This window comes from Archocentrus centrarchus, chromosome 13, assembly GCF_007364275.1.
Source record: "Archocentrus centrarchus isolate MPI-CPG fArcCen1 chromosome 13, fArcCen1, whole genome shotgun sequence".
Taxonomy (NCBI): Eukaryota; Metazoa; Chordata; class Actinopteri; order Cichliformes; family Cichlidae; genus Archocentrus; species Archocentrus centrarchus.
The window spans coordinates 16,168,713-16,182,506 of record NC_044358.1 but is presented as its reverse complement, the minus strand read 5'-3'; the positions used below and the strand labels follow the sequence as shown (position 1 = coordinate 16,182,506).

Below are 13,794 nucleotides of genomic sequence, written 5' to 3'. Positions count from 1 at the left end.
TAACACCTGGTTATTGATGTTTGGATGCTACAGTATCACAAAACACAAGCGTGCAAACAAAAACAAAACCAAGAAAAATAAACAGAAAAAGCATTTTCATTATAAAGGAACAGTCTTTCAATGACCAAATAATCCTTTAAATAAATAATAGATGTGAAAACACAGTTTATTAGGCGATTAGATCAGACTCAGTGGCTCTGAAGTGAGCACATGTATCAGAAAAAAAGTATTATTGAGTGGCCAAGACAGTAAGTTGGTTACCAGAACACCACCTGTTTGAATGTGCAATACAACTAAGAAAATCTGTTGAAGGCACGCAAGTGAGAAACGAGCTCCTCTAACCCCGAGGCGTCCTTGAACTAGGAACCACCCCCCACCCCGCCCCCACAGCTGCTCCAGAGTAGCTGCACAGAGGCCAAATCCAGGAAAGCATGACTGGGTGAGGCAGGCAGCTCTCACAGTGTGTAATCTGTACATACGTGAAGCAGGTTGTATCTGAGAGGAGCAAACATGTTCAGCAAACCCTTCCTGGAGAAAGAAAGGTTAAAAAAAATGCCCAGAGTGCTTCAGGAGAAGCAGCGTATGTTAATGCTCTCTTGGCTTTTGGTGGAGATAAAAGGGTGATTCAAACATTGTTTATTGGGAACTGTGCGCAACATAAATCATGCAGCAAGAAAATGGAGGCAATAACTCACCTTTCGCTTTGCTTTTTGTCCCAGCCACTGATAGCATGAGGGGGTAAAGCAAGGAGACAGCAAGTTAGATAGGTAGTGTGAAGGAATACAATTGATAGCGTAATGATTATTTGCTCCATGGTGACAGGAAGTATAAGATTAAATGTTGTTAATATGGAAATGGGAGTAGTCTATTCAGTACTCATTTATAACATACCTTCATGATGTGTCAAGTGTTATCACTGATACATTACCAAGAGACAGAAAAGACTTGATTATTACATCTTTATCAGTTTTAACTCTATTACAACCTTATTTGTACCATTAATCCTTCATTAAAACGTGTATCTGTAGCTGCTGTCCCATGTAATATATTTGTAGTTACGTATAATGAATATAGAGCAAAAGCTACAACACACCAATGGTGCTGCGTACAGGGCAGCACGGTGGCATGGTGGTTAGCACTGCTGCCTCACAGCTAGAAGGTCTGGGCTTGAATCCACCTCGGCCCGGGCCTTTCTGTGTGGAGTTTGCATGTTCTCCCTGTGTTTGTGTGGGTTTTCTCCGGGTACTCTGGTTTCCACCCACAATCCAAAGACATGCAGGCATTGGGGTTAGGTTAATTAGTGATTTTAAATTGCCCATAAGTGTGAATGGTTGTCTGTCTCTGTGCTGGCCCTGCGACAGGCTGGTGACCTGTACAGGCTGTCCCCTGCCTTTTGTCCTATGACAGCTGGGATAGGCTCCAGTGCCTGAACAGGATAAGTGGAAGAAAATGGATTCATGGTACTGTGTACTATATGCTTAAAAAGTGGTCCATAAATGGAAGAACTAAGAATATTACAATGGCTTTAATGTTAAAATAAAGAAATCAGAAATGGCTGATAAATACTTTCTTAATGCTTTGAAAAATAACATGGACAGTAAAATACCAAAAATCTTAGGATCAAGTTAAAGCCAGCTGATAGATAGATAGATAGATAGATAGATAGATAGATAGATAGATAGATAGATAGATAGATAGATAGATAGATAGATAGATAGATAGATAGATAGATAGATAGATAGATAGATAGATAGATAGATAGATAGATAGATAGATAGATAGATAGATAGATAGATTTTGGTGCCTACATAATCTTTTTAGGTAGGAGAGTCAGAAAATGAATATTAGAGGACTGTATATAACTACAGAAGTTATATACAGTACAATTGTGTACGCAGTGACCAAAGCCGATAATCACGGTATGCAGAAGAGCATCTCTGAATGGAAAACACATGTTGAACCTTAAAGATGGACTACAGCAGTGAAAGACCACATTGGGTGCCCCTCCTGTCAACTAAGAATAGGAAACTGGGGCAACAATTCACCAACAGTCACCAAAATTGGACAATAAAAGACTGGAAAAAGCATTGCTGGTTTGATGAGTCAGATTCAGATGGTAGGGTCAGAATTTACTGTAAACAATATAAAAGCATGGATCTACCTTGTATCAATGTTTCAGGCTAGTAGTGGTGGTGTAATGATGTGGGGGATATTTTCTTGGCACACTTTGGGCCCCTTTGTAACGACTGAACATCATATAAATGCCACAGCCTACCCGAGTATTGTTTCTGATCACATCCATCCTTTGATGACTGCCTCCAGCAGGATAATGCAGTTGGTCACAAAACTCAAAGGCAGTTCTGAAAACAAAAGGCGGTCCAGCACAGTACTAGGAGGGTTTACTCGAGTTATCTTTGTCTAATATTAAAATGCATTTGATAATCTGAAATGTGTAAGTGTGACAAATATGCAAAAAACCACAAAATTAGAAAGGGGCAAATACTTTTTCACTGCACTGTACATCATAGCAGGTTTCATCACCATCACTACCATCTCTTGCTGCTCTCCTTTTGTCACAAATCACCCCTGACACTCATCTCCACCCACTCCACCCTGCCTGCACTCTCTTCTTCACCTCTCTTGTGCTCTGTCTGCTGCTTTGGATGGTCGACCCCAGGTATTTAAACTCATCTACTTTCACTGTCTCTACTCCTTGCATGTTCATCTTTCCACCTGCTCCGTACTCTCACTACAGATTACAGTGTTATCTGCAAACATCATAGTCCACGGAGACTCTTACATGACCTCATTTGTCACTCCTACCGCACACCTCACCACCGTCTCAGTGCCCTCATACATGGTCTGCACCACCCTCATGTACTTCTCTGCCACTCCTGACTTACCACAGTACCACAGTCCCTCTGGTGGCACCCTATCATTTGCTTTCTCTAGATCCACAAAGACTGCGTGCAACTACTTCTGACCTTCTCTATACGTCTCCATCAACGCTCTCAAAGCAAACATCGCATCTGTAGTGCTCTTTCTCAGCGTGAAGCCACACTGCTGCTCTTCTTAACCTAGCTTCAACAACTCTTTCCCACAGCTTCATGGTATGGCTCATCGGCTTTATCCTTCTCTGCACATCACCTTGTTCTTGAAAATCTGCACCAGTGCACTCTCCCTCCGTTCCTCAGGCATCTTCATCATCCTCATCATTCATCATCCGCTGCCCTCTCTCCTAGACATCTCCATACCCCCACACATATGCCATCTGGACCAACCACATTTCCAGTCTTCATCCTCTTCATGGCTACCCCCACTTCCTCCTTACTAATCCTTTGCACTAACTGTCCTCTATCAGTCCTCCTCTCCCCCCATTTTTTACATTCCTCATTCTCAAACTGCTACTTCCATCTTCTCAACACTCTCTTCACTTGTTAGCACAGCACCATCTCTATCCTTAACCACCCTAACTCGCTGCACATCCTTTCCAGCTCAATCTCTCTTCCTAGCCAATCGATACAAGTTGTTTTCTCCTTCCTTGGGGTCCAGCCTGCCCAAAACCTAATCAGAAATCAGTCTTGACCTGAAGCCACAAAAAAACAGAAGCAAACTAGCATCCTCCTTGTTTTTCTGTCCCCACAAAAAGGGCACATCCCTTTGATTTGACTGTGTGAACAGGTTATTAACAAATACACAGCATACATATATAGCATACAACACTGCCCCAGATGGCATACATTCACCAAACACATCAGCAAAACAGAAATTTATAGGAAAGAGAAAAAAAAGTGCTCCAAAAGCAAACTCCCTGCTGGTCTTCCAGGAAGATCCTGCCTGTTAGGATCTGTGAGGTTGTTTATTTTACACTATTTTAGGCTGAAATCTGATTTTTCAGTCAGGGTGAAGTTCACACTGTCCAAAAGCATACTGAGGTTACCTCATTTAAACAAAATCTTCTGCTAGGGATTAGACAGAAGGACAAAAGAACACCAGCAGTAAGATATTTTCAAGCATTTGTAATTTTTTATTATATTTTTATTTATTTTATTTTGGCATCAGTGATTTCTTTTTGTTTGAATGTTCATGTTTTTTTTACGACCATTTTCTTAAGAGTTTCTGCCCAAATCTTCACTGACTAAAGGTCATACGATGTGCTGTTTCTTGCAGACACAGAAAATAACTGACAAAAGCGTTTCTAAAACTGTCAAGAAATGAGTCTCACTTATACAATTTACCTCTCTTCTCTGGTCTACAAATCTACTGTATGCTGACACATCTGGTCTGTTATGGGAAATATCCAACAGGCCGCTATTCTTTTCCAGCTGCTGGTGCCAGTGGCATTGTTCACACTGTGCACGCCTCATTTCATTCTCTTGTTGTGAAGGATCATTTTTGGCTTCTTATCATTTTTCTGCTACTCAAAGTTGCATTAGCATTCAACATGCTCATCAGTGCGGTGTGTTTGTTTTCCCCATTGCTGATATTTGATATCAGCTGCCCATCTTTGGTAACAATAATGACATATTTGCAGAGAAAGCTTTTTTGAGAGGCATGACACTGTGTGTGTGTGTGTGTGTGTGTGTGTGTGTGTGTGTGTGTGTGTGTGTGTGTGTGTGTGTGTGTGTGTGTGTGTGTGTGTGTTTTAAATAGTGCCACTGCAATTAAAAGACTGTCCTGCAATCGGCCCTTTTTTCTTTGTAACCAGCCTTCACAGGGCCAATTCTGCACATTTGTATTTGTTCTCTCTTAACAGTCGGGCCAAATGCTCAATAAAAACTGTGATTATATTGCTCATTATAATAGCCATAGCTGAGAGTTGAGAGAAGTCTTGTGGGAAAAAAGTAATATTTCTGACTTAAAAATAGGTCAGTGGTAATCTGAAGTTTTTATCTATAAATATGGGTCATTCTTCAATGATCCTTGAGCAAACTGTTATCTGATGAGGAAACTTGGAAGATCATATAAGTAACGTGTGCCAATCTTCTATCTAATGGAAAATTCATTGTTTTTGAAACTCATTAATCTTTCTGCAAGCCTTCAAGCCCGTGCCTCTTCCTATTTTCTCCTTATGTGGAAGTTATTAATCACAGACTCTCTCTAAATTTAATAGTGTTGACAAAGTCAGACACCATGATAAGATTCTCCTTGCTGTGAACTGGAAATGTTTGCAAGCACATGGCAAGCATATCAATATATTCTCTCTGAAAAAGTGTAACACTTTGACATTCCTAAGAGGACTTTCACTGAAAATCAATAGGAGAGCGCATAACAACACATTTCTCTGCAGGAACGTCAGTATATTTAATACACTTATCTCACGGTTAACTGCACAAGTGCAGCACTACAGCATGTGGAAAAGATGCAAAACACCCACCTACTACTGTTCACATAACTAAATGAACTGAGTAATTATAATAATAACAATAACACCTTATCAAAGAGTAATGAGCTCTCAAAAGGATGGCTGTAGGGACATACATATATATATATAAGTGAAGGAGCTAAATGCCTGAAAGTCAATTACTTGAACACGTGGAGAGAAGATGCTGTTAAGCACTGTTTCATTTTGTGCACCACTTAAAACGTCCTCCAGGTTTATGTTGCTAAGTGACGTGTCAGTGATGAATTCTAAATGTTTAGATGATAATTAACAGAAAGTTAAAAACACTGTGTCTATAAATGTAATAACTCTAAAGTGGCGGTATTACGTTGGCCTGTGGCTGCTGCTGTTTAACAGTGAATGTCCAAACATATAAGACTGCTTTTTTATGCAGTTTTAAAATATTTTACAATTTTCCTTGTGGATTATCACTAAGTATTTGTTGCAATTAGTACAATGAAAGAAATAATATAATTAACTTGTTTTTCCTTTCTTACAGTTCTGCTTCAGTGCCTCCTCTGTGGGATTTAAAAATGCATTTTCCCTATGACCTAAATAGCAAAATGGCAGAATAACAGTGGCTTAGAAAATAACCCTTAAAATAACACGAGAAGTTGCTTTCAAGATAAAAGAGTACTAACAAGACTCAAGCAAACACACAAGACTGATGCTTATTCAAGCATAGTTAACACTTATGCCCATTTATCACCATGCCTGAAATAATCTCACTTAATGATGAACAAATTAATGCTGCAAAATGTTTAAAACAAACAACCACAAAAACGAAAACAGAGGAATAACAGCTTATCTGCAGTAGCTTTACATAACGAGACAAGCCCGACGCAGCAGAAACTGATTAAACCACGTCCGAGATGAACAGGGATCCCACACCAGCTGGATGAATCCAATATATGCCAGGACTGAACAATAAAACTGATAATAACATGTCTATTACAATGACATAAGCAACCAATAAGAAAAGGAAGAAACATAACAGAGCAGAACGATGGCCCTTTGGCCCGTTTACCCACCGGTGGGCATGAAGCCAGCCTGTTAGTTAACTGTGTGACGTTTACAGTGTGACGGCAAATAGTCTATTCACTTATCTTTAAAACTCATGTCCTAAAGCGGAAATATAAGCGTGTAACAAAGCAATGGCTGTTGATCCCTGTGGTGATTAGCTTAACCAACCACTGAGCGGTTTGCCTTCTAACAGTATGCCCTGGACTTTGTCCCCTCAGCTGGCCATCACTGGGGTCACTGCTCTCTTCTGCCAGCGCCCCACAGCAAACCCTCGTGGGACAATGTGGCTGTAAGTAACCCTCTGACAGGGAAGTACTTCATCATATTCAGCTCACATCCACACACCCACAAGTGGAATCACAGGGCGGTTTTAATCAGTGCTCTGGGCGGCTGTGCGTGTGGGTGGCCCTCAAACACCGCTGGCAGGTAACTGAAATTTTTCATCTTCCAAATGGTTGTTTCTGATCAACCAACATTTCACAGAGCAGAAGTATCTGATCTGGAATGGCATTAAGCTCAGACAGAGCTGTTAAAGAGCTGGAGCACTCTGAGCAGAGGACAGTGCGGATTATCAAAATCATTGCTCAGTAAATTGCTGTTAATTTGATGCTTTTTTGTCATATTGTCCCCATAACCAAGATTACCAACAACCGTTTTATATATATAAAACACCTGATCTGCATTTGAGAAAATATGGAGAATGTTCTCATTTAAATGTTACAGATTGGCTTCGAAAAACATAAACACGGCATCTGGAAAATGAGACTTTGTTCATAGTTGTCCTTTAGCACATTTAGCACCCAGCAGGAGGTCGTCCATAACAGACATTCATTCTGGAAGTAGAGGAAACTGCCTGGGCCGAGCACGCAGGAGCACACAGGTCGCCCACTGGCTTTCTGGGAATTCACTGCACTGTTACTTGTACTATTCTCACATGGACGCAGTCGGACATCAAACAGACTTTGCATTTGTTGTCTACATTCTCATATTCATCTCTGTGGGTTATTGTCTAAAAAGGTTTGGGGCTGCGGTGTATTTGTGAAAATGACTCACTGCACTTTTGATTGAAATCTGTGCTTCTTTGTGGGAGGATTACTGTATACATTTGAGCTATTTACAAAAGACCAACACAAAGCCATGTTTGGCAACACACAAGCAGAAAGTTTATAAGTACAATCTGTTACACTTTTGTAACAGATTGATTGCAATAGTGCAGGAGTCCCATGGTTCTTGAGCCACATGCAGCTCTTTTGCCAATCTCCAGTGTCTCTCTATGGCTTTGACAAAAAAAATAGATGAATGTGAAAATTATCCTCTAACTCAATTGCAGTGGTTAGCATGGATTTATACACAGAAATGGCTAGCCCTGAGTCCCCCCTTCAAAACCCTAAAATAATAAGTCATGGAGGGAAATGCATGCAGAGAGGGGAAAAAGTGTATTGGCAAATATGTTTGATTTCATCTCCAATTCTCTTGTGTTACTGGTATGCTTGATCTGCTGCTGGACTTTATTCAATATGATTACAACAGGGCACCATGGTGGCACGGTGGTTAGCGCTGTTGCCTCACAGCAAGAAGGTCCTGAGTTTGAATCCACCGTCTGTGTGGAGCTTGCATGTTCTCCCCGTGTTTGTGTGGGTTCTCTCTGGGCACTCCAGCTTCCTTCCAAAGACATGGAATTAGGTTAATTGGTGATATTAAATTGCCCATAAGTGTGAATGTGCGCTGCAGCAGATCGGTGCCTCGCGCCCTGTGGCAGCTGCGACCGGCTCCAGGGACCCTGATTCTGATAAGTGGACAACTGAAACTTTCATATTTACCTCAGCCACTGATACGTGGAGGGAGGTTATGTTTGCTTGCTTGTTAGCAAAATAATGCAAAAAGTTCTCAAAAAGGTCAAAGGTCAAGGTCAGTAGGCTGTGTGACCATCATTACTATAATAGAGCTAATACTATTCCAATTTGTAAACTCTGCATACAGCAGGTGCAAAAATTTTACCAAACACAACAAAAACATGACAAATAGCTTAAATAGGTGGACATTATGAGGCTCAAACATGTTTTGCAGCTCCACGCTGAATTTCTGAGGTTTAGAAATGTTTAAAAATGTCTCTTTTTATTGTAAATAATTGCTGACCCCTGCAATCAGTGTATTCAACATGAAATTGTGCAGCCAGTTAAGTTCAATGGCTGCAGAATCCTTTTAGCAGTGAATACTTTTGTGTTTGGTGGATTATCACCAAGGTCGAGCTGTACCAAGTGGCCAGTGCCTTTGTTATCATCAACGCAAAGAGTCAAACAAATTAAGCTATTTAAAAAGCCCCCCCTCGTTTTATTCCTGTATTAAAAACAGTGCCTCCCCCCTCAGAGGAACATATTGTAAGCTTATTTTTCTCCAGGGAACACACGGTCCCATACATCTCTACTGCTAGTCCAATAAAAACACCACAATTTAAGCACACTGGTAGAACACCGTGAGAGGTAGCATTACAGACACACATATTGTACATGATGACGCCCCAAACCAATTCCTTCTTCAATTTTCTCATCTTGTCTCTACTGTGTTTCAATTGGAGCACTTCATGTAACAAAAGCCTGCAAGTGTCCCTCCAGTTAGAGGAACACAAGCAGGGGGAAAGCAAGCCAGAGTAATTGCAAAAACCTGATTTAACACAGCTGTGTCAAGGTGTAGCCACTGCGTGATGAATAAGACTCAGTCATCTTTCCATGTCACACTGTTATTGAAAAAGTAAATGCAACATACAATCCTGGCTCACAGTAATGGGGGCATCAGTAAAAACTACAATGCAGCAACATCCACATGAGAGTTTATAAGTTTTTTTTTTTTGCCCATTACATTCTCTGGATGGGCTAAAAGATGATGTGTGTAATAGTTAAAGATGAACTTGTGAAAAAAGTCAGAAATAACAATTTGAACAAATAAAGGCTGATAGAAAAAATACAACTAAACTAACACAAGGACAGAAAGGTTAAATACTGAAGATGAAGTTAATGAAATTGCTTTTATGTATATTATATATATATATATATATATATATATATATATATATATATATATATATATATATATATATATATATATATATATATATATATATATACATATATATATATTTATATATATATATATATATATGAAGATGAAGTTGATACATTAAACCCATTCCATACAGATGTTTAAATGGATATTATCCGGATATTTAACGGATGTTCATTCAGAGTTTGGATTTTTCCGGGTCCAATCTTGTCCATTTACGTAGAAATCTCTGAAACATATTGGTCAAAGATCCGGTGCACATTCTTTGGGATACTGTCCATATCTGTGACTGATACAGAGGTATCACTACCTCGGATAGTACCCTATTTTAACGCTTTTATTCCAGTGAAGCTTGCAAGACTCCTTATACAGTTTTACACAGTCCAAGCCCAGCCCGTCCCATTTACATATAAATATTAATTGTCCAGAAATGGAAAATAAAACATATTGATTCTGTATATTGCCTACCTCAGCTTTGGGAAGGATGTGATATGTGAGAGGACTGAGAAAAAAAAAAACCATGATGATTAAGATTGAAGGGAAGGGAAAAAGCTCTTCCACCTTTTCCCAGGATAGGATTATCATTCTGTTCCTCTGCTGTTAGACACAAACAAAATCTAACTTGATTATATTTAAACAATGTAGGCCTGATTACCATAGAGATATATGTTCTTTGATAATTACAGTGAAACCTTTAGGCTCAATTTAACGACAACGCAAACACCTAAACACCAAGCAGAATTATACTGTCTTAATATTGTAGATACAATATTACAAAACATTTTGCTGTTTGTGTACTGTTGAAAACACATTCCTATAATTCAAATACAAAATGACACACCAAGTCAGACACTGATAAAATAAAGAAAGGCTATATCATTTTACTAAATTACACTTTAAAACACTTTGGCAGGAGAGGCAGTGAGTACAAAGGGACCGAGAACAAAGAGTGTAAGGGGACGGAGAATATGAATATGAATATGAAAAGAATATGAAGACTGAAATGCAGAAGTCAGAGACAGAAGATGAAAAAAGGGTGCAGGTTCTAGAAAGGGAAATTATGTAACCCGATTCCCATACGTTACTGCCTGATGGATACTTTATGCCACTGGATTTAAAGCAAATGGAAAACAAAGACTTGTCACCTTTTTTTTCTTTTCTTTTTTTTTAAAAAACAAACAAAAAAACAAACAAACTAACAAATCTAATCTAATTTTAGGTTGTTGCTAATATCTGTGCAGGGACTACAGGAATAAAAAAGAAAATGAAAATGAAAATGATGTGTTTCTTAATGAATGTGTCTATAAATGTAAAAGTTATGTTTTAAATAAATGTATTTTTATTTCAACACGATGTATCGCCAGTAAGTTTCACAAAATAGTGATTTACTCTATAAATTACAGTCTTAGTTAAAAAATGTTTTAAAAAATTCACATAATCACTAGATATTACTGTATTACAGTATTACTGTAAAAATACTGTAAAAATCACAGCATTGATACTGTAAAATGTACAGTATAAATGTAAAAAATACTTTAAGAAGTAGCATCACTGAACATATACTGTAGAAGTTACAGCATTATGATTAAAATTATGACAAATTTACTAAAGTTACTAATTTATTTCAAGCTAAATAAACAAATAACACCAAAACACATATTGTGCTCTGACCTCTATAATGATAGACCAATACTTTCTGATACATGTGCGTGAAGCTGAAGTTGCTGTTCTTTGTGCTTTGGTTCATCACTAACACTAATTGTAATTTTTAGTAAAAAGGGATTTTTAAAAGGTTTATCTGCAGGATGCTGCTGAGCAGGCGACCCATCTGCTGAAAGGCTGCGAGGGCCTGGTTTGATTCTGCCCTGGACCATTTCCTGCATATCAATTCCCCCTCTTAGTTTCTACCTGCTTTCCTTCATTACTCTACACTGTTCCTGTCCAATAAAGGCTAAAATGCCAGGAAAAAAATACTTTCCCTGGGTCATAACTTTATATACCTTTGATAAATATTGGACTTGAAGCATGGGTGAAATTTCAATGAACTATATGATTATCAAATACAAGAGCAAAAGAGAAATGCTGCCACTGATGGTTAATGGTTTTGAAGGATTTGTTTGCATGCCCACTTCAACATTGGCAAAAACATGAGTCATAGCATCAGACTGGGAAAAATGCAGCTCCAGCCTTGGTCTCGGACTGTGATACTTATTACTTTTTATATATATTTTCATGTTTTATTTCCATTCCATTCTGTCCATTGCAGCACTTAAGTCAGATCTTTGTTTTTGCTTCAGGCACAACATTTTAGGATTTACCATTTCAACAGCCCATTCAGCCCAAAATTGCCTTTTTATAGGTTGTAAGTCATTTTCAGTACAGCAACATGAAGGATACGGACTTGCAATTTAGCATGAAAAGACACACAAAAAAAACTTCCTTCTGTCTTGTAGCGTTACTTCCTGCCTGAACACTGAACAACTCAGATGCAGCTGAAACCAGACTTAAACACAGAGTTGAGTTATACTGGAGCGCCGTGTAATAAAACCCCTTTTTTTCTGTGGCATTCATCAGAAAGGGGACGCGGTAACACGGTAGTCAATCAGCACTACCTGTTAGGCAAGTTATGGTGTGCATGACATGAGGTTATGCTTCAGTCCAGTTTAGCTGTACTTGATATAAACTGAGATTGTGTCCATCCCTACACATGCTGCTTTACCACAAATCAAATACTTCAGTTACACAAAATTGCTTGACATTATGTAGCCATGCCAATGCCTCCTAGAAGCCCTCTGCATGCAGATGAGGGCCCCTGCTTAAGGCAATCCAAGACTCAAAACTCCCAAGTCTTTCTCTGCCAACCCCGAGGATAATGGCAGGCACACACTCCACCACTCTCCTCTAGTTTCAGTCTAGCATGATGGTGACACCATCAGTATTCATAGTAACACATGTATGTTTACAAAGACAAATTTTACAATCAATGAAGAGCAATAATGAGACTTTTAAACAGTTTAATTTAGAAAATAGGTTTATTACATTTCCTCATTTGATTTGATAAGTGACAACATTTCAATCATTTTCACAGTGAGCACCTTGTTTAAAAGAATAACTGAAAGATAGCAAAGTGGTCACATTGTAGTCTGAATCTGGCCCATTTGCTTTACTTACAAAATGACTCTTAGTATAAAGGCTTCATTTAAGTGACACCACATGAGCATATTTAGGGGGAAAAAATGTGGTGTTGGTTCAACATGACATCATTTATATTTGGAATTTAACATAATGTTTAGGAGAGCGGTCTTAAAAAGAGATATTTAAAGAGATTATATGTTTACCTTTAACATTTATATCTTTCTACTTTGTGCAATTCAGAGGGGAAAAACTAACAAAATATATTTATTGTGTATCTGCAGTCCTCTTGGAGTTAAAGGAAATGTATTTTGGGCACGTTGCACTTGCTGAAAACTGAAATTGAATTTAAAGCTGTGAAAATGTTCCATCTACTAAATAAGCTGAGTTTTGCCAAAGTAAAATTCATGATTGGGATTTGTGGAAACCAGGTTGTGTGACGTTAAATGCTTTACTTAAATGTTAGGCCAAGCGTCTTCACTTCAGCATGTCAGAGTAAGCTGAGAGAAAGGAGAGTTGAGGGAGAGAGTAGCTGATTTTCTCATGAAATGGGAGAGACCATATTGCTGTTGGTAAATGCCATAAACACATAATTCACAAAAAAATTTCTTTGACACAACTAGATTTTTCCGAGTCATACATAACTACATGTAAGATGCACATACACACTTGCATATCACCTCCTTATCTTTCAAAACATACTCACACTTGTGTTCCATGTCCCAGTGATGGGATTCTAAAGAAGGTCAATCTCTGGAGAGTACTTCTGGCTGCAAAGATAATCCACTTTGATGAATTTGCTCACATTCACACAAGTGTCGTCCTTAAAGCGTTCCACCTTGATATTGCAATAGATGCTTCATAAATCACCCGGGCTTGCAAAGACTTTTACACTTTACGATCAGCCGGAATTGAAAACTTGTTGAGAGTGACGAGGTGATGTGTTGGAAATGTTACGATGAGGGGCACTTAACGCTGTAAGCAGTTCAAGAACAAAGTCCAACCTGACATTAAAGCCAAATAGTGACTTTGTTATTTGATACTAGCATTAGAATTTGACATTGGAAAACAGGATGCTGAAAAGATGAAGGATGAAGTAAAACTAAAATTAATTTAAATTTCTAAGTAATGTTTGGGTTAAAATCAGTCACTTTGGGGATAGGGGAATCTCATAATCACCATCTCCATGTTGCACCTTC

General features: G+C 38.6%; 1 protein-coding gene across 3 annotated transcripts in view; it reads right to left on the bottom strand.

Moving 5' to 3' along the window:
* cadm2b (cell adhesion molecule 2b) overlaps positions 1 to 13,794 on the bottom strand; it is a 148,889-nt gene that overhangs the window by 49,172 nt on the left and 85,923 nt on the right. For all 3 annotated transcript variants that reach the window (XM_030744537.1, XM_030744538.1, XM_030744539.1), the window contains exon 2: positions 696 to 722. In XM_030744537.1, the coding sequence (XP_030600397.1) occupies positions 696 to 722 (27 nt within the window). The remainder of the gene's footprint in view (positions 1 to 695; positions 723 to 13,794) is intronic.